We start from the raw sequence: 21,430 nt of genomic DNA on the forward strand, positions 1-21,430 counted from the left end.
TGTTACCAATTGTTTTCTCTGTGACTATGGTCCCAGCTGCCTTGAGATCATTGGCAAGATCATCCCGTGTAGTTCTGGGCTGATTCCTCACCGTTCTCATGATCATTGCAACCCCACGAGGTGAGATCTTGCATGGAGCCCCAGGCCAAGGGAGATTGACAGTTCTTTTGTGTTTCTTCCATTTGCGAATAATCGCACCAACTGTTGTCACCTTCTCACCAAGCTGCTTGGCGATGGTCTTGTAGCCCATTCCAGCCTTGTGTAGGTCTACAATCTTGTCCCTGACTTCCTTGGAGAGCTCTTTGGTCTTGGCCATGGTGGAGAGTTTGGAATCTGATTGATTGATTGCTTCTGTGGCAGGTGTCTTTTATACAGGTAACAAACTGAGATTAGGAGCACTCCCTTTAAGAGTGTGCTCATAATCTCAGATCGTTACCTGTTTAAAAGACACCTGGGAGCCAGAAATCTTTCTGATTTGAGAGGGGGTCAAATACCTATTTCCCTCATTAAAATGCAAATCAATTTATAACATTTTTGATGTGCGTTTTCTGGATTTTTGTTGTTGTTATTCTGTCTTATTCAAATAAACCTACCATTAAAATTATAGACGGATCATTTCTTTGTCAGTGGGCAAACGTACAAAATCAGCAGGGGATCAAATACTTTTTTCCCTCACGGATTGGATGTCAGGTTGGTCTCTCCAGAGATGTTAGATCGGGTTCAAGTCTGGGCTCTGGCTGGGCCACTTCTGCATTTTCTTGGCCGTGTGCTTAGGGTCCTTGTCCTGTTGGAGGTCCTGGCACCCTGGATGGTGCCAGGTTTCCTCCAGACGTGACGCTTGGCATTAAGGCCAAAGAGTTCAGTCTTAGTTTCATTAGACCAAAGAATCTTGTTTCTCATGGTCTGAGAGTCCTTTAGGTGCCTTTTGGCAAACTCCAAGCTGGCATTGTTGTGGAAATTTCCTCTATTTATCAAATCATGGGAGCAAACCACACAGACAAGTCAGAGTTAGTTATCAAAGTCCATCTTTAATTATATGAGCTCTATCACAACCCTGTGACTCTCAGATAAATTCAGTGTCTCTCAATGAATTCTCTGAGAGCCCCCCCTGCATTGCAACTGCCATCCTTTAATAGCAAAGAACACACATAGTCAGACAGCATAGACATAATAAATCGTTCATCTTTGTCTCCTTACTCAAACCCCAGAACCATAAACCAATCCTCCATATCAACAGGCATATCAAATTGTCATTTAGATACAACCAACTCTAAATACAACCAATCCTGGACAAGCTCACGGAGACACACTGAACTGGCACACAGACATTGTGGAGTCAAGAGATATGTTTACACATGATGACACTTTGACCTCTCCCCTCTCTGCGGCCCATGCAACTTAGTCTTGACATAGAACAGATAACTGCAACCCGCCACAGTATTATACAAAAATACCATTCTGATGAGAAGTAACTTACACACATTTGATGAATATAAAACATCTTACACGTTACCAACAAATTCTGAATCTTCCACGACAGCATTCATGTGCTTTTTACTGATTATTGGCTTCCGTCCGGCCACTCTACCATAAAAGCCTGATTGGTGGAGTGCTGCAGGGATGGTTTTCCTTCTGGAAAGTTTTCCCATCTCCGCATAGCAACTCTAGAGCTCTGTCAAGAGTGACCATCGAGTTCTTGCTCACCTCCCTGACCAAGGCCCTTCTCCCCCAATTGCTTTGTTTGGCCAGGCGGACAGCTCTAGGAGGTGAATGGTGTTTCCTGTAGTCCACGATCAGCTCCTTTTTCTTGCTGACGTTGAGGAGAGCTTGTTGTCCTCACACCACACTACCAGGTCTCTGACCTTCTACCTATAGGCTGTCTCATCGTCGCCGGTGATCAGGCCTACCACCGTTGTGTCGCCTGCAAAATGAATGATGGTGTTAGTCGTGCGCGGCCACAGAGTTGTGGGTGAACTGGAAGTACAGGAGGGGACTTTAGGTGCCAGTGTGGCGGATGTGTCGTCGTCTACCCTCTGTGTGGAGTGTCTCTTGCAAGGCTAGCTGCGTGTAGCAGATACTGTCAAACCGATGATAAACCATTGAGAAGTGAGCGAGTGTTGTGTGAGTGAGTGAATCATCTGCAGCACTAACAGCACAAGTCTCTTGGCTTAGCTTGCAGCTTTACGGAGTGTCTACCTCCAGGCTGTTTTCTCCCTCTCCTCACCAAATCAACAGGGAGCAGCACACAGCTCAGATCAGAGCTGACAGACAGACAGAATAATACATGTGATGACCCCCCCCCCCCTTTCTCTGGGGTACTTGTTCCAACACTGATTTGGGGAGACTCATAGGCTCTGCCAGGATAAGGGAGGAGGAAAAAGCCCTGAGGGTCTCAGTCATGCCTTGGAGAGTCTAGAATAGTAGAGCTCTTGAGATTGGTCAGTGCTAGGGAGGGTTGTTTAGATTGGGCCTGGGTTGTTCAGTAGGCACGAACCTGAAGAATGCGCCGTGAAACAGCTGGGTACTGTCTGTACATTCAAAAATACATTTTTTTTGTTTTCATTTTACATGTGCCCTAGTGAGCATGCCCTTGGGCTGTGCTGACTCCGGTGAATGTGTTGTGGCGTGAGACTATAGAACCCATCTCCTTCTTTCCTCAGGCAGCGGGAAGCTGAGGCCCAGTCGAGTCCAGAGTGTGGTCTCCAGTCAAGGCAGCCTGGACTCTGACATGCTGGGTAAGAGATGGACATTATAGTGATGATGATTAAAGTGTTGATTATCACAATGACAATGATAATGATGATGATAAGGATTATGATCTTCATCACAATGATGATACTGATGATGATAATGCTGCTGGTAATGCCCATGATGACAATAATGACTATGATACCAATTCTAATGATAACTGATCTCTGAGACATAAAAAAAACTCATATCTACCTGTATATTTTCAGGTTATGACGGTGGCAGCAGTGATTCTGAGTGTGAGAGCCCCACTGTGGATGAGCAGGAGTCCCAGGCCCCTCTGATGCCTGACTTCTGGCTCATCGTTAAGATCCACCAGGACAGAGTGGAGGTGTACTCTCAGTCTAGGTGAGGGAGGGGCTTAGGCAGGACACTTATCCAGCTCATAACTGGTTCTCATCATCTATTTGAACTTTTCAGACTGCCATCTAACATGACATAATTGTTCCATAATGTTTCCATTATCTAGCTCCTGAGAACCCTTTTGGAAATGCATTTCATAAATTCAATATTATTCTTACTAACCACGTTTCTGTCCACAGTTGAGTAAAGTCATACGGCATATAAAAAATCACAACAGCTCTGACTGAAACAGGAAGTGTCGTTTAAATTTCAGAAATGTCAACAGATAATGTGTTCGTTCGACATGGCGGGATCTTTTTTATGTCGGTTTAATGAATTATGCGACAAATTGCGGCTCCAACGATTTCTTGTGCAATTGTTGATAGAATAACCATGTCTGTCAAAGTAGATTTGCAGTCACCCTCTGCTGCTATGTTGTGTGGTCCTCCTACTATGACTTGAAAAAGCTGCCAATTAACAAATAAGAATGATCTTGCTCTTATCCATCTCATCATATAACCTAACCTGTCCACTTTATGAGCAAACTGTTGTCTAGAGAACATGCGCGAAAACCAGATTGGGCAAGTTTGCCATTTATCGCAACCGTTTTATGTGACAAAATCATCAAGAGAGTGGAAAATGCCACGGAAACACAGTGAACTTATTTATTTATTTTTCCTGTACATTAAGAACTCTAGCGCAATTTTATGCGCGCTACCTCTTCATGCATCTTGCACATTTTTATTTATGCGGATAATATTCGCATGGAAATCTGTCGCAAATTGGATGGAAACCTAGCTACGGAGATAAAATCTATTTAGCAAGACAGACCTGTAAGATACAAATCCACCATGGCATATTGTGTACAGGAGCTTCAATGAAGCTAAGGAGGGCAGAGTAGAGGAGAAGGAGGAGGAAGAAGAAGAAGAGGTTCCAGAGTACTTACGGCTGCATCAGATGGTGGTGAGGAAGATTGGGGAGATCTGTCGTATAGTTAATCAGGTAGGTTACACTCCTTTATGTGACTGTGATCCTCTGACCTTAATAAAAAATGTTTGTAAAAGGTAGGTTACGCTCTCGCTCTTCAAGACACATCTGCCACTTTATTGCTTGAATAGCAAGTAGCAACATTAAAGTGCAGTCCTAGCCTTTAACCCTCCCTCCCTCTGTCGGTCTGGTTGGTGCTGTTCAACCTCTTAAGGCTACATTCAAATGTCCACAGTAGCATACCTCTTATAACTAAGCAGCGTATTATGCTTGCATTCTAAGTAGTGTGGATATTGGAACAGGCACTAACTCTCCTCTCCTCTCTTCTGTCCCTCTCCTCTCTTCTGTCACTCTCCTCTCTTCTGTCACTCTCCTCTCTTCTGTCCTCTCCTCTCTTCTGTCCTCTCCTCTCTTCTGTCACCCTCCTCTCTTCTGTCACTCTCCTCTCTTCTGTCACTCTCCTCTCTTCTGTCCTCTCCTCTCTTCTGTCACTCTCCTCTCTTCTGTCACTCTCCTCTCTTCTGTCACCCTCCTCTGTCTCGCTCCTCTCTTCTGTCTCGCTCCTCTCTTCTGTCTCGCTCCTCTCTTCGGTCATTCTCCTCTTCTGTCACACTTCTGTCTCTCTTCTGTCTCGCTCCTCTCTTCTGTCTCGCTCCTCTCTTCTGTCTCGCTCCTCTCTTCTTCTGTCTCGCTTCTGTCTTGCTCTCTCTTCTGTCTTGCTCCTCTCTTCTGTCTTGCTCCTCTCTTCTGTCTTGCTCCTCTCTTCTGTCTTGCTCCTCTCTTCTGTCTCTGTCTTGCTCCTCTCTTCTGTCTCGCTCCTCTCTTCTGTCTCTCCTTCTGCGCTCCTCTCTTCTGTCTCTCCACAGCGTCTGCTACTCCAGGACCTCCACGACAGCCATGTGTGTAACTCGCTCCTGGTGGCAGAGAGCGAAGAGGACATCTGGAAGAATGAGTCCCTGTACAGACAGAGACTGGCCAACTCCGATGGTCAGTCAGTCAGCGACGCTCACAACCACACACTAATACAAACAGACATGATGCATGCTTTTATGTAGACTCAACGACTTTCTTAACCTGCTTACATAAATATCCAACAAAGGTTTTGGGGTATAGACTACAGCCAAGGTCAAAGGATCTACAGTCGTAGTTTGTGTGGAACATCCCTATTCTAGTACCTACGGCTATTTTAAGAAATTTTTGGAAGTATCATAAACTTCATGTGCATCGTATGCATGCCTTTGGTGGCACCAGGTTTGTTGTTGTACAGTCCACAAGGTAGTAATGCATTGCGCTTTCTTGGCCCCACAAGCTCCCAACTGTCATAGTGATCGTAGAGCTCAATCCAATACAGGTCCATGGAGAAGGAAAGGCACACAAACACACCCACTCTCTCTAATGTATTCAAGGTTACAGGTAGGAGCACTAGTGACAGGCCAGTGAAGTATGCTCGGAGACTGGAGCAGTGTGAAACGCTCATTAGATTCATTTTCTATTTTATGGCAGCCGTTAAGCCAGAATTACCAACTGTTATTTTCTAATATCACAGAGTTTTTCCCGTTCCGGTGTGTGTAAATGAATTGGATCCTGTAGAGGGGATAGGCATCAGAGAGAAGGCTTGTTGTTTGCGACTGCAGTGCAGTAACATAATGTTAGTGTGGAAGGGAAGGGGCTCCCAGAGCAAATTGTGTGTCTTTTCTCTGCTGGCGTCATGCTGAAATGCCCCCCCCCCCTTTTCCTCTCAGCAACTGTTGGTAAATGTATTCGTAAATGATTTTCTTTTCTTTTTTTAATCTTTCTTCTCTTTCTTTCTTGTCTCGCTCACTCACTCACTCACACACACACACACACACACACACACACACACACACACACACACACACACACACACACACACACACACGTACACACACACACGTACACACACACACGCACACGTACACACACACACACGTACACACAACAGATTACAATGCAGAGGAGAGCTACCAGCCACGGGACTACCTAGCGGCCACAATGCAGTTCATCCCGGGTCACTTTGCCTGTGAGGTGGTGTGGAGCACCGTCATCCACATCCACCCTCGCCTCAAGATGGGGCCTAACATGGGGGTGTCCAGGGGTGAGTCCGGTGACACTCTTAAAATACAGAACAACAATGTGTTTGGGCATGCAGGAAAATAAAGACCACCCACAGAGCAGGACTTCATATCTTCATTAACAATAACCCCTTGATCCTGAAATCCTGAAACTTTTGAATATGCCAGTATGAATATACATATGAAAATGATCATGAATAGGTATTCCTTTACTTAAAATACATTTTAATATGATTGGTTTCAGTACAATCAGTGTCTGTATAATTGAGAGAATTTTCTCAGTATCTTTATTTGTGTTGATAGACTCTCTTCTCCATATCCCAGCTATCCAGGCTCTGCGGTCAGTGCTCAACGCCATGTGTGTGGTCAACAGGAAGAGCATGTTTGTCTATCAGGAGCGCTCCACTAAATCAGTCTTCTACCTCAGGTTAGCCCTGGTGCCGCCCTCGTTCCGCAACTCCGCTGCCTGCCCTCTCTTTGTAGAACAGTCCCACCTCTTCATAGGCTCTCCTCTCCTGCATCCAACCCTGTACCCAAATACTTTTATTGAAGGAATGGAATGGAGCAGGCCAATTCTTGCTTATGAATATTCCCATGATCTGTGTTCTTCCCAGACTTTCTGAGACGTCCCAAACAGGGAAATACTCTGACCTGGATGGCAACCTGCACCCCATGTCTCGCTGCGTCGGCCTCGCCCGGAGCCAGGAGCCGCTCTACTCTGAGGACCTCACGGTACATTAGCACACTTTCTCATATGAACAGCAAGCAAATTTGGTCCTGAAGAACCATTAGGGCTCTACTCTTGTCGTCTCATAGTAAACCCATACCACACTCATAGTGGATTTCTCTATAAAGAGCAGGCAGCTTTGGCCCTGAGAAACCATTAGGACTCTGAGATGGTGTCACCGCTAGGTGATTGATCTGCTGTTCCCAGAACTGTGGTATCCTGCTCTTGGGTTAGTGAGGATTGTGCGATGTCACTGTCACATATCTTCAGTGGTCTGACGTGGGTTTGTGTGTCTGTGTGTTACTCCTATCCCCAGGGCTCCCGGTCATCTCAGGAGGGTGCTCGGCCGTCTCAGGAAGGTGCTCGGCCAGTGGGACAGGTGGACAAACACATCCTGTTGCTGGTGCATGGAGTGGGAAGTGCTGGTAAGACAGGGTTTTGAAGAGCAAGGGGAAGAAAGGGGCTCACATGGCTAGGGGACGATTCTAGGAAAGACTGTAATTGACAGTGATTATGACGGCATACTTTTGGTACTGATAGCAGAGAATCCTACATTGTATGGGTTGTGAGAAGAGTTCTCCTAATGAGGGATTAACTGCATATGTAAAGGGCTGATGCAGGAGTTAGGAATAAAACATGACCGGTTTGTCTCCTCTCGGTGCATTTCCTCTCTGAGTTAAATGTGTCCCTGTATACTGTCCTCCTGGCAAACAGATGAAACATGAAACTGCTGATTCATTCTGTAGTCTGGGCTGCAGTACCTTCTAATGGCCTGCTAGATGGCACTGTTGCTCTGGCTCCATCTAGCTCTTTCCAGGCTTCATCCATGACGTCAGCTCTTTCCTCTCAAAGTTTTAACAAGAGGGACATATTAAATTCGTACATGTTTTTTTCTCTCCCCCACAACTGTTCAACTTCTTTATTTATGAATTCCTTTGTTTACAGAGGGGTGAATTTTCTTGAAGTGTGTGCATTTGTTTCAATGCAGCGTTTGTTTCTAAGGCTCCAGACCAGGGGCCTCATTTATAAACCTTGTGTATGCACAAAATATGTATGCTCCAGTTTCCACGCAAAGCTTGGCATTCATAAAAACTGCCCCTTGACCTGTGAATGTGCTTATCCTCCTGCAAACTTTAGACCATGCGTACGCATAGTTTCCAGTGGTTGAAGTATTGCATTGCCACAAGGCAAAAGTAGCCTTGTAACCTTGTGCAAATAGGGAATGTAAGGGTGGGTGGTAGGCCTCTTACTTGCTCTGGTTGGTTGGCGCTATCTGGCTGGTGTTGGTGAGCAAGGAAAGGGAGGATGCAGAAGATCTAGTGTGTGGTTCTTATTTTAAGGCTCTTGGAGCAGGTATTTCTAAAATATACAAATCATCCAACAAGATGCTGGACCAGGCTCAGTGTATAATGAACCGATTTCTTTCAAAACTAGTCAAATGAATAGAAACTGAAGAGCAGTCTGACTAGCCCCTAGGGCTCAGAACAGATAGCCCTGCCAAGCCAGATGGCCATCTTCAACTACCATAAAGCTCTACACCTGAGCATATATACCCTGGCAGAGACCAGGTGACAGGAAGCAGGAAGCACTTCTATTTGAATACACTTTGTCAAACTAAGCCTATAAACACTTAGCAAAATAAAAAACTCTACAATAACAGTTTAGATACTGTAACCTGTACGATACAGAATACTTTTAAAGAGCTGGACTAGAGCAGGAACTCTTTCCCCCCAATTAGTAACATAGTCCCTTAATTAATTGTCGCCTGCATGCATGGTGGCAATGCCCCTCCCTCCACATGCCATTTGTCTCATCTGACCAGAGTACCTTCTTCTATATGTTTGGGGAGTCTCCCACATGCCTTTTGGCGAACACCAAATGTGTTTACTTATTTTTTTCTTAAAGCAATTACTTTTTTCTGACCACTCTTCCATAAAGCCCAGCTTTGTAGAGTGTATGGCTTAAAGTATTCTTATGGACAGATACTCCAATCTCCGCTGTGGAGCTTTGCAGCTCCCTCGGGATTATCTTTGGTCTCTTTGTTGCCTCTCTGATTATGGTCTGTGAGTTTTGGTGGATGGCCCTCTCTTGGCAGGTTTGTGGTGCCATATTCTTTCCATTTTTTAATAATGGATATAATGGTGCTCCGTGGGATGTTCAAAGTTTCAGATATTTTTTTCTACCCCAACCCTGATCTGTACTTCTACACAACTTTGTCCCTGACCTGTTTGGGGAGCTCCCTTGCTTGGTGGTGTTGCAGACTCTGGGGCCTTTCAGAACAGGGCTGTATATATACTGAGATCATGTGACCGATCATGTGACACTTAGATTGCACACAGCTGACTAATTATGTGACTTCTGAAGGTAATTGGTTGCACCAGATCTTATTTAGGAGCCTCATAGCAAAGGGGGTGAAAAAATATGCACGCACCTCTTTGCCGTTTGGACTATTTTGTGTATGTCCATTGCATGAAATCCAAATAAAATCAATTTAAATTACAGATTTTAAGGCAAGAAAACAGGAAAAACGCCAAGGGGAATGAATACTTTTGCAAGGCACTATAGGCTACCATTTGTCCCATCTCTCATTTAATTGGACCCACTTCACAGTAGTAAATACTGTTGAAATGCAGTGGTATTTTGCTCTACGCAATCTGATCCGAAGCACAGTTTAACGGTAGAACAGACAGTTCACCTTTTCCATTGACGTTTGTAGGCTACGTTTGAATACTGTAATGTCAAATTTCTTGAGTAGCCTAGACAATATTTCATTTCTAAACATAATATATACACTATATATACAAAAGTGTGTGAACACCTCCTTTAAATTTGTGGATTCAGCTATTTCAGCCACGCCCGTTGCTGACAGGTGTATAAAGCACACTGCCGTGCAATCTCCATAGACAAACACTGGCAGTAGAATGGCCTTACTGAAAAGCTCAGTGACTTTCAACGTGGCACTGTCATAGGGTGCCACCTTTCCAACAAGTAAGTTCGTCAAATGTCTGCCCTGCTAGAACTCCCCCGGTCAACTGTAAGTGTTGTTATTGTGAAGTGGAAACATATAGGAGCAACAAAGGGAAAGGGGGATACCTAGTCAGTTGTACAACTGAATGCATTCAACTGAAATGTGTCTTCCGCATTTAACCCAACCCCTCTGAATCAGAGAGGTGCGGGAGGCTGCCATAAACGACATCCATGTCATTAGCGCCAGGGGGAACAGTGGGTTAACTGCCTTGCACATAGGCAGATATTTTACCTCGTCAGCTCAGGGATTCGATCACTCAGACGCAAAATGGTAGGCCACACAAGCTCACAGAACGGGACCGCCAAGTGCTGAAGAGTGTATCGCATAAAAATGGTCTGTCCACGGTTGCAACACGACGACGAGCACCACCTTGTTAAAAAATCCCGGGGAGAACCTTGGAAGTTATAAAGATAATTAAGTTGCTAATGGCAGCCTGCAGTACCCTAGTCGGCCTTCAACTTGAGTTACTCCATGAGAGTGGGCAGCATGAGCTAGCCTAAAAAAGTCATTTCCTGGAGTAGCTCAAACTGTGCATGTTATGTCATGCCATCTTAACCGACTTCATTTGGCTTCAATGCGCTGTTCAGTCTTCACATAGGAATGAATGGTGTCACGTGATGGATGGCTTTGTCCATAACTACAGTCATTGCTCCAGACTCCTTACTGAGCATTGATTTGCATAAATATGTCAGAGAGAAACACCTCTAAGGTATCCTCTCAACAGTAAAGGAAGTCAGCAATACACCATTTGAAGTAGAGAAGCAGCCGTTATACACGGAACAAAAATATAAACGCATTTAAAGTGTTGGTTCCATGTTTCACGAGCTGAAATGAAAGATCCCAGAAATGTTCCATATGCACAAAAATGTATCTCAAATGTCGTGCACACCTTTTTTTTTTGTACATCCCTGTTAGTGAGCCTTTCTCTTTTGCCAAAGATAATCCATCTACCTGACAGGTGGGGCATATGAAGAAGCTGACAGCATCAATAAAAAGCTATACTCAAAGATGTGCAATTTTGTCACACAACACAATGCCACATATGTGAAGTTTTGAGGGTGCGTGCAAATGGCATGCAGACTGCAGGAATGTCCACCAGAGCTGTTGGCAGAGAATGTAATGTCAAATTTTTTTTTACCATAGGCCGCCTCCAATGTCGTTTTAGAGATGGTGGCAGTACGTCCAACTGGCCTCACATCCACAGACCACGTGTAACCACGCCAGTCACCCGGACAGTTTACACAACTGAAGTATTTCTGCACAAACTCTCAAACAGTCTCAGCTCATCTGCGTGCTCGTTGTCCTCATCAGGGTCTTGACCTGACTGCAGTTTGGCATCGTAACTGACTTGAGTTGGCAAATGCTCACCTTTGATGCCCACTGACATGCTGGAGAAGTGTGCTTTTCACTTATGAATCCCAGTTTCAGCTTTACCAAGGCAGATGGCAGACAGCGTGTAAGGTGTTCAGTGGGCGAGCGGTTTGCTGATGTCAACGTTGTGAACAGAGTGCCCGACAGGGCTGTGGGGTTATGGAATGGGCAGGCATAAGCTACGGACAACAAACAGAAATGTAATTTATCAATGACAATTTGAAAGCACAGAGATACCGTGACGAGATCCTGAGGCCCAATTGTCATGCCATTCATCTGCCGCCATCACCTCATGTTTCAGCATGATAATGCCCATGTCGCAAGGATCTGTACACAATTCCTGGATGCTGAAAATGTCCCAGTTCTTTCATGGCCTGCGTACTCACCAGACATGTCACTCATCGAGCATGTTTGGGATGCTCTGGATTAGGGCTGACCCCAATTATTCGACTGGCCGATTCTTTGGTCGATAGGATGTTGGTCGACCAAGATTTTTTTTTGTTGAGCAGTAGCGAAGATAAAAAAAATATATATATATAATTATGGCACAAGAGACTTCTTATTCCTGCCCATCTCAGTGAAGTAATCCAGTGCAGAGGCAGCAGGGATGACACTGTCCAAGAAGAAGGGGAGTGTGGCTAAAATGCACAATGCATGTCTCTCCAGGATACAATCTCCTGCCAATTTATGTACATTCATTTTTTTCAACTTAATTGTGTGAATTGTTTGCATTTGATAGTTAGTGTATATGAATTCCCCATTACATATGTCACCAGTAGTACATTCCTAGTACATTAGTACATTTCTAATCTATAATGTTTGTTTGGTTATGGTCATTTCTGTTTAATGGATTCAATGTATTATTATTCCAGTCTTTTACCATTGTCATTATCGGAGTGGACATGTTATTTGCAGAGAGCACAACCTATGTTTATTTCATTCCTTTTATGAGTTTGGTCAATTTAGTAATTGTATTTTGTTCAGAGCGCTCCTGTCAATGTTGAGTAAGGACGGGCACCTGATTACGCATAGAAGTAGGCCACCTGGCCTGCGTACAGATGTACACTACCGTGTACAACTGGCAGCTGCATCCCGGAGTCGCCTCTTCACTGTTGACGTTGAGACTGGTGTTTTGTGGGTACTATTTAATGAAGCTGCCAGTTGAGGACTTATGAGGTGTCTGTTTCTCAAACTAGACACACTAATGTACTTGTCCTCTTGCTCAGGTGTGCACCGGGGCCTCCCACTCCTCTTTCTATTCTTGTTAGAGCCAATTTGCGCTGTTCTGTGAAGGGAGTAGTACACAGTGTTGTATGAGATCTTCAGTTTCTTGGCAATTTCTAACATGGAATAGCCTTCATTTCTCAGAACAAGAATAGACTGACGAGTTTCAGAAGAAAGTTCTTTGTTTCTGGCAATTTTAAGCCTGTAATCGAACCCACAAATGCTGATGCTCCAGATACTCAACTAGTCTAAAGAAGGACAGTTTTATTGCTTCTTTAATCAGAATAACAGTTTTCAGCTGTGCTAACATAATTGCAAGAATGTTTTCTAATGATCAATTAGCCTTTTAAAATTATCAACTTGAATTAGCTAACACAACGTGCCATTGGAATACAGGAGTGATGGTTGCTGATAATGGGCCTCTGTACGCCCATGTATTCCATAAAAAATCAGCCGTTTCCAGCTACAATAGTCATTTACCACATTAACAATGTCTACACTGTATTTCTGATCAGTTTGATGTTATTTTAATGGACAAAAAAATGTGCTTTTCTTTCAAAAACAAGGACATTTCTAAGTGACCCCAAACTTTTGAAAGGTAGTGTAGGTACATAAATGTGCACATTTGGAGATCTGATACGATTCCTGATTTGGCTTAACGATTTGGCTTAACCACTGATGAGCTGTGGACCTTCTCAAAGTAATGTTTTCTTATGTCTTTGTTCATTGAAGAACTGGAAAGACAAAGCCAAGTCAGGTCTGAGGCAAGGGTCATTTTGACATGGTCTCGATTTGAATTGCTTAATCTGTCATCTCCCCTTCATATGCACTGATGGGAAAAATACATCATTTAAAACAATATGGTGGACACTCATCATTAGCCTGGCTTTCACCTGGTCAGTTCTTTCTGGTCAAAGCGACGGAGAGGTGAGGAGATGACAATAAAAAGCTATGGTTTGAGGTCTTCTCCTGACCCTTGTCTCTGCCTTGTCTCCAACACAGGTCCAGAGATCACAGATGAGCTGGTGAAGGTTCTGAGGAAGCGTCTGGATGAGACCACCCTGGACATCATCACCATCATGCTGGGCAGGAACTGCAAACTCACCCCTGCTGACGTGGAGGTAAATGATTTGGTGCACTAGTGTCACATATTCTTTTGATGAATCGTGATTTAACGGAGGCAGAGATTTTAGCCGACCCGTTCGGTTTGTTCTGTGGCGGGAAGGGGCTAAATATGCTATTTTCAGCAGTTCAAATGTAGCTACTTTCACCCCCAGAAGTAGTGTTGAGATTTGCTTCTGAATCTCTTGTGGAAAAGACAAAATATTCAGTTATGGGTTTAAGAGATTACTTAGAATTTAGTAGGAATGGGAGAGACATTGATGTGTTGCTTGATTACGTGTTGATGTGTTGCTTGATTACGTGTTGATGTTCTCCCCTCAGTTTATCCAGCCGTCAGGCTCTCCAGCCACTGAGGTGATGGAGTTTACTCTGCCGCAGTGCTTCATGCCCTGGACCCCTGCTGTGGCCCACTACCTCAGGCAGAACCTGCTCATCTTCCTCCACATCCCCAAGTACACAGACAGCTACGTAGAACACCACTTCAAGGTATGCAACAGTACTTGTACACTACACTGGTACCACTACACTGACTCCACAGACGGCTACAGTACAGCGAGCACCACTTCGTGGTAGACTACAGCCCAGCCTCATCCTGCATACCGACATCAGGGGCAAAATCTGCTTCTGCAAGTGAAAGCGTGTATATCATGTCCCACCTCTCTCCCTCTCAACTTTGGTAGAATTTAAACCAATATATTAACCGACCTCTGTCCCACCAACATTTTCTGCTGTGATGCCGCTTTAATAAGCGATTTTTGTCACAAGTGTCTGAATGCCGGGTAGCATTACTCCCAGCACTAGGGCTGCCCAATTCAGATCTCTTTTCCACTCTCTTTTGACCCATCTCATCAGATCTTTTTCAGAGCTGATCTAATTGGTCAAAGCGTTTTTTCAGCGACGTATTTGTCAGTTTTAGAGGATGATCGAAGGGGACCATTCAATTGATTCAAGTGTGGTGTATACAGTTCCCTATGAAGGGGTGTAGGCTAGATGTATTCAAAAATAGGACCAATCCACTGATGGATAGAGTAGTGACTACATTTATTTTGACAAGTTTGAATTTTGTGTGTTAAATCACACATCTCTTCTCTCTCTCACTCCCTCTCTCAGCACTACTTCCATCAGAGCAGTGAACTACCTGACTCTGATGTCTACCTCTACAATAAGCCTGGGGGCCAGGGGACTGGAGGGAAAGGTAATGAAGTTATTTTCTCTCTTCTCTCAGCTGTCCCTGTGCACACACTGTCCTCTCACTCTGTCCCTGCACAATGTCTATCTCCCTGTCTCTCTCTCTGTCTTGCTTTCTCGCGGTCTTTCACTGTCCCTCCTCTCTCTCTCTCTCGCATGCACACGTGCACATACACAAACGTATCCCATTGCAGTTGGCATAGCACACCCTACACCTAATTCACCAGCTGATATTGTGTTTCTTTATAATTAGGTTGCCTTCACTTGTTTTCTCAAATTATTTAGTGGAGGCTGTATTTTCTCTCCTCTACTTGACGTTTTCTGCTCAGCGGAGGTGTGTGTGTGTGTGTGTGTGTGTGTGTGTGTGTGTGTGTGTGTGTGTGTGTGTGTGTGTGTGTGTGTGTGTGTGTGTGTGTGTGTGTGTGTGTGTGTGTGTGTGTGTGTGTGTGTGTGTGTGTGTGTTTATAAGCTGCTGACTTCGAGGGAGTGATATCGCAGGTTGTGCTGACAGCCTCTTTCCCTATTTATACTTTTCACTACATTAAATAATCGCACGGAAAATTATCACAGCACTGCCTTGCATAGCTAATACACACTAAGCTGACTTTTGTTCTGCTTAGGCACTTCTGGTAGAGAATGTTCATTTCTCTGGTTAGTGTTACACTCGTTCTCCCAAGGTGACTGGCCCATCAGACTCGCCAACTTCCATATCTGAAGTGTGCTTTGGTGGATAACTTGCCAAAAAATGAAACGAGACTGAATAATGGCCTGTTTTGTTGTGTATTCCTCTGTTTGAGGATCAGATCATCTTTCTTTGGGGACAGCACATGCTATTGCCGTGCGCCCGGGTGCGAGCGTGCACGTGTGTGATATGGCCTCCTGTCAGTTGGGATTAGCCTATAGTAAGACATTTCTCCAGCTATCCTGTTCATTATATAGTGTGTTGACAGCTATAATGATTAAACACACGGCTCCTATATTATCTCCACTGCCTGTCGGCATAAATATTGTTTCAAAACAGGCTGATATCTCACTTAATCTGACTTCTCTGCAGTGTCCTACTCAAAGTACCAAGGGTGATGTTTATTCGGGGGGGGGTTCCCTCCAGGTTGCTTCCCTCCAGGTTGCTTCCCAAATGGCACCTTATTCCTCATATAGTACACTAGTTTTAACCCGAGCCCTATTGGCCCGAGTGCACTATAAAGGGAATAGGGTGCCATTTTAGATGCACACACAACCCAGGCTTTTGCATTCATTCCCCATGCAGTCTCACTGCTTTTTATTTGCTGTGAAGGGAAGCTCTGACAGCATCTTATTCATTTGAAGTATTGCACAACAAGGTGTTTGAGTGATTTGATTTGACTTGATCCCTGCATGGCGTGAGAATATGTCAGGTGCAGACTGCCACTCTGGCAGAGATGGAAGATTTAGCCTTGCACTGTTGTGTTCCACGGCCAGCTTATTAAGAAACTGTTTTCCGATGGTTACCACATTTAATCTTGTAGAAAAGTCACAACCTAAACTACACACCTACTGTGCTTGAATACCATGGAAGGTATTTTAACATGGGCTGCTGCTTCAGCGATTCCATCTCAGTGAGCTTATAGACCTCGTTTTATTGCAGAATTCAGACAGAGATATTTTCCTCTTACTGATAACTGTGTACGAAGGCCCTGCAACAAATAACTCCTATACTAACTCATGTCTGTTATTGTATGTGTGATAAAATAGTAGCAATGTCTGTGCATAAAGGAAGTGAAAGAGTGTAGTGCCAGGCTAGTGGAGGCCTAGCTCTGGTCCAGGGCATTAGTGTGGCTTGTTAACACTGAGACTTCCTTTAAAGCTGCACTGACGCCCTGGACCAGAGCTAGTAGAGGCCCAGGTTTCCTGGACATTTGCATTCAATCAGTAGATCAATCTGAGATGGGGTTGCAAAACGGCGGAAGCTATGTACAGGTTTTTTAGAAATCCCGTGTTGAAAGTTCACAGAACCAGGAGGGAATAAGCAGGAAATCCGTAATCCTCTGACCAGGATTTCTGGAAAACCTGTGGATTTTGGGAAAGTTAGCGGGAACCCTTGGCGACCCTAATTAGAGATGATCTGAAGATGCTTGTTCCACTGACTACGCCGATTCCTCATTAGTTTGTCAGTTTGCACTGCTTAGTACACAGTTCGCAACGTACCATACGTTACATTAGCAACTGATGCACCATCTGGCCTTCAGACAGGAGCTGAAAAGAGACACCTCTCATATCATATCTGATGATACTAGAAGGTAATGTATTGAGGGTATGTCTGCCTGTCTGTCTGTTGACTCAGGTACCATGTCGGACCTCGTTCAACACCTCTTCCCACCCTCTCAGTTCCAAGGTATCATGTTTGATGAACCCCTAGCTACCTTGGCTCTACTGGTCTGGCTGGCTGGGGGGGCTCCTGCTCTTGCCTCATTTTCCATTTTCCATATGGCTTTATTTGGCTGTGTTTTACTCTTTAAGGGAGATCGGTTCTTTGGAAGTTAATTGGCTGCACTCCAACAACAGTAGTGTTTAATGTGGACCGGCATGCTTATTTGAGTTGCCCATTGCTCTCTGCATTACTTTTTAAGTGGCATGCAGAGTGACCTGACTGTTCTTTCGTTCTTTTAATGTAGTCTGGTGGCACTTTTGCTGCCTTTTTAAAGCTTCAATGTGTTCTTGACTGGCTTTGGTCTTGGTTATAATGGCTTCTGCAGTCTATCAAGAGATGCTGCTCAATGAGAAATTGAATGGAAAATAATCAGGCATCGGAATATGTGTGCGTTTTTATGTTTAATAGTATCCAGCTTTTAAACTAAATTGAATGTTTGTTTTTTTCAATTAGGCAATGATATTTACAGCTATTGAGATATATAGGCTGGTTAAGCACAGGGCCACTGCAATGCTACTCATTGATACTGGAATAATTATTTTGAGCAGAATGAAACAATGTTGTAGTATTTTATTCACCGTCTTTCCTATAGAAATGTTATCTTTGGATCTGTAGAGCTCTTTTCATTCCAAGAAAGGCTATGCTATGTAGCCTAAAATGTGCATTTTTCGGTGTTCTTTAAAAAATAAAGAATTAAGGCTGAGACAGTTTGAAAATGTCATCCCGGTCCTGTCTTGTCTGTCTAGTGGATGTCAGTGTGACTTCTTCAAAGGCTGTGGAAAGGATCCGCAGTCCAGACTAACTGTAGTGTAATTGACTGAATGACTGTCTGGCTCAGGGCCTTACAGGATGATGGCGTGGCCTTGTCTTGTAGATAGATAGAGGCCCATCAGCTCTAAATCCTGTTTTCTGGCTGCCACCATTACTGATGTGCTGTAGCAATCCATTGGCTCATTGCCCTGGCTGACACGGGCAGCCGTCACAGAACCGGACAGCCTGTCAGAGGCTGCATCCCAAATTCTGTAGCACCTTATTCCCTGTATAGTAAACTCCTTTTGACCAGAGCCATAAGGGCCCTGGTCAAAAGTAGTGCACTAAATAGGGAATAGGGTACCATTTATTTGGGATAAACCCTCTCACGTTAAAGCCACTATGGAGGGACTGCTGAACACAAAAGGACACCTGTTGCATTGTGTTTCTGTGTGCGTTTGCGACTCACAGGTGACGGCTCGGTCAGTCCGTCAGACCTCATAAACCACCCTGTTAAAGTAGCCAAAGAAAAATGGACTGGAGTCCCCGCAAAACTCAAAGTACAAAAAAAATAAAGTCACTTGCTCCGGCTGACCTGTTCAGTCATCAGAATGCGCAGGTATGTAGTAGCAGTAGTAGTAATAGCAGCAGCAGTAGTAGTAATAGCAGCAGCAGCAGTAGTAATAGCAGCAGCAGCAGTAGTAATAGCAGCAGCAGTAGTAATAGCAGCAGCAGCAGTAGTAGCAGTAGTAGCAGCAGCAGCAGCAGCAGTAGTAGCAGCAGCAGTAGCAGCAGCAGTAGTAGTAGCAGCAGCAGCAGTAGTAGCAGCAGTAGTAGTAGCAGCAGCAGTAGTAGTTGTAGTAGTTGTAGTAGTAGCAGCAGCAGTAGTAGTTGTAGTAGTTGTAGTAGTAGCAGCAGTAGTAGCAGCAGCAGTAGTAGTAGCAGCAGTAGTAGTAGCAGCAGTAGTAGTAGCAGCAGTAGTAGTAGCAGCAGTAGTAGTAGCAGCAGTAGTAGTAGCAGCAGTAGTAGTAGCAGCAGCAGTAGTAGGAGTAGCAGCAGTAGTAGGAGTAGCAGCAGTAGTAGTAGCAGCAGTAGGAGTAGCAGCAGTAGTAGCAGCAGTAGTAGCAGTAGTTGCAGTAGTAGTTGTAGCAGTAGTTGTAGCAGCAGCAGCAGTAGTAGTTGTAGTAGTAGCAGCAGCAGTAGTAGTTGTAGTAGTAGTAGCAGCAGCAGTAGTAGTTGTAGCAGCAGCAGTAGTAGCAGCAGTAGTAGCAGCAGTAGTAGCAGTAGTAGTAGTTGCAGCAGTAGTAGCAGTAGTAGTAGTAGTAGCAGCAGTAGCAGCAGCTGTAGCAGTAGTAGTAGTAGTAGTAGTAGTAGTAGTAGTAGTAGCAGTAGTAGTAGTAGCAGCAGTAGTAGTAGTAGCAGTAAAATCTTCTGGAGAGAAACCATAACACTTGATAAGTGGGTTTAGTGGTTTGAGAATGACAAGTGGCTGCTTTGCTGACTAGCTGGCTGCAATAGACAGATACGCACGCTCAACATGCACGCGGTGTAGCATGACCGTCTGCAGTCGAGTGTAAAGCCCATGTGTGTGTTGCTGTTTTATTCCAGGTGATGAATGTAATGCATCTATGTCTCCCGCCAGCCTGCCAGGTACATCAGCCCATCAATCACTACTCCACGCCTGCCTCTACCCACTAACGGTGCAAGTTAATAGCCATAGTCGTATCAAACCAAACATGGGCCCGGGCAGATCGGCAGTAATGTTATTTAGGGCAGGTGTCCTGTATGGGTGAGGAATCCCTGTATGATGCAGGGTTTTATGAGGTGGATAGAAGATGCAGGGCGATGGGGAATCCGAAGACGACACTGTCTGGGTTTGTGTTGGGATGGAACATCAACTGTGTTGTAGTAGAAAGGTCATGGTTTATCCATTGATGCTGTTGTTCCTCTGATGTTACAGCAGGAGAATGTCAGACCGAATCAATGGTGAATCTCTGTAGCTTATAATGGCCCACAAAGTCACTGTTTATTGCATTTAAACTGCACTTCATTTCACTTGAAAAATATGGTTAGCGTTTCGATGTGAACAACATGCACAATAGTCAAGGTTATTGTTAATACTGTACAAAAAACACTATCCGGCTCAAAGGACCATTTAAAAAGAGCACCACCTTTATTCGTCCTCTAATTAGTCTATCAGTGTAACTCTGGGTCACCCTGTCCTCCACATTTCACCTGTTCCCTTCAGGTATCGCCTGTATCGCCCTGTCGTTCGTTGATGCTCAAGGCTGCCCCTTGCAGGTTCCAGCCCAGTACTGCACGACACCACCAAGAGGGGATGCATCCACCATCCTCCTACAGCCAGATCAATTTGACACCCTGACAACTGTCATCAAGGTGGACTCCAACAACCTCAGTTTAGGTAAAGCCTGGTAGGGTTTCTTTTAGAGATCAGTGTCCTGTTTATTAGGGCACATAGTAGCCCTTTTTGGCTTCGGAAAACCTTATTGGACAGGTTCAGATGGTACCCCTCCATTTAGTGCGTGATGAACATGACAAAGCCTGAGTAGCCAGGACAACCGTTGGCGGAGTTGTTGCTGTGTCTTTTTCTTCTCAACGAATGTCATGAAATATGTTTTCTATTATGTGCTGCGTTGTCTATTTGTATTAAGTGATTGAATTATATATATCATTTTTGCACTGGGGAAGTGTTTGAGAATCGTAAAATTCTATCTTCCTACAGTACCATTTCACAAGATGGATTCATTTATAAACAGAGCAATAAGTCGTACATAGTGGTCTCACTCTGGAATTAAATGCCAAGTCACCTTGAGTAGGACTGCTAAAGCTGCTCACATAATGATGGTCATTGCATAATTTTACAATGAGTTTTTATTCTCTCTTTCTTAGATACGGGGATTGTATTTGTCAATGTGACATTGAGTTAAATTGAATAAACTTATGATTAACTTTTATTTTTGTTTAATTTTTTTTTGTTTTACTCCAAAACCTCATCCAAATAATGACATGCATAAAAACATATATATATATTATTTGCATATAGCTAACATCTTTAATTGGCAAATATGATTTATGCTTCCTAGTTTGTTTGAGAAAATGCAATTTGTTTCGAAGAGTAAAAATAACCTCCTCTCATGTGGTAATCTACTGCGTTGCCATGTGTTTGTGTAAGATTATTAATTAGAAGCCTACTACCTGAGCTGCTTAAGCTCTGCTCTACTGGGCTGTCTATAACACCATCATTAATCAGGTGTGCTATGCAGTTGCCTGATCGTGTGTGTGTGTGTGTGTGTGTGTGTGTGTGTGTGTGTGTGTGTGTGTGTGTGTGTGTGTGTGTGTGTGTGTGTGTGTGTGTGTGTGTGTGTGTGTGTGTGTGTGTGTGTGTGTGTGTGTGTGTGTGTGTGTGTGTGTGTGTGTGTGTG

General features: G+C 44.2%; 1 protein-coding gene across 1 annotated transcript in view; it reads left to right on the forward strand.

Moving 5' to 3' along the window:
- szt2 (SZT2 subunit of KICSTOR complex) overlaps positions 1-21,430 on the forward strand; it is a 114,813-nt gene that overhangs the window by 53,545 nt on the left and 39,838 nt on the right. Inside the window, 12 exon segments of the mRNA XM_046353138.1 lie at positions 2,661-2,735; positions 2,958-3,096; positions 3,960-4,092; positions 4,944-5,064; positions 6,041-6,193; positions 6,495-6,597; positions 6,785-6,902; positions 7,214-7,322; positions 13,523-13,641; positions 13,964-14,128; positions 14,753-14,837; positions 20,236-20,409. Of these exon segments, the coding sequence (XP_046209094.1) occupies positions 2,661-2,735; positions 2,958-3,096; positions 3,960-4,092; positions 4,944-5,064; positions 6,041-6,193; positions 6,495-6,597; positions 6,785-6,902; positions 7,214-7,322; positions 13,523-13,641; positions 13,964-14,128; positions 14,753-14,837; positions 20,236-20,409 (1,494 nt within the window).

This window comes from Oncorhynchus gorbuscha, linkage group LG06 (assembly GCF_021184085.1).
Source record: "Oncorhynchus gorbuscha isolate QuinsamMale2020 ecotype Even-year linkage group LG06, OgorEven_v1.0, whole genome shotgun sequence".
In the NCBI taxonomy this organism is placed as follows: Eukaryota; Metazoa; Chordata; class Actinopteri; order Salmoniformes; family Salmonidae; genus Oncorhynchus; species Oncorhynchus gorbuscha.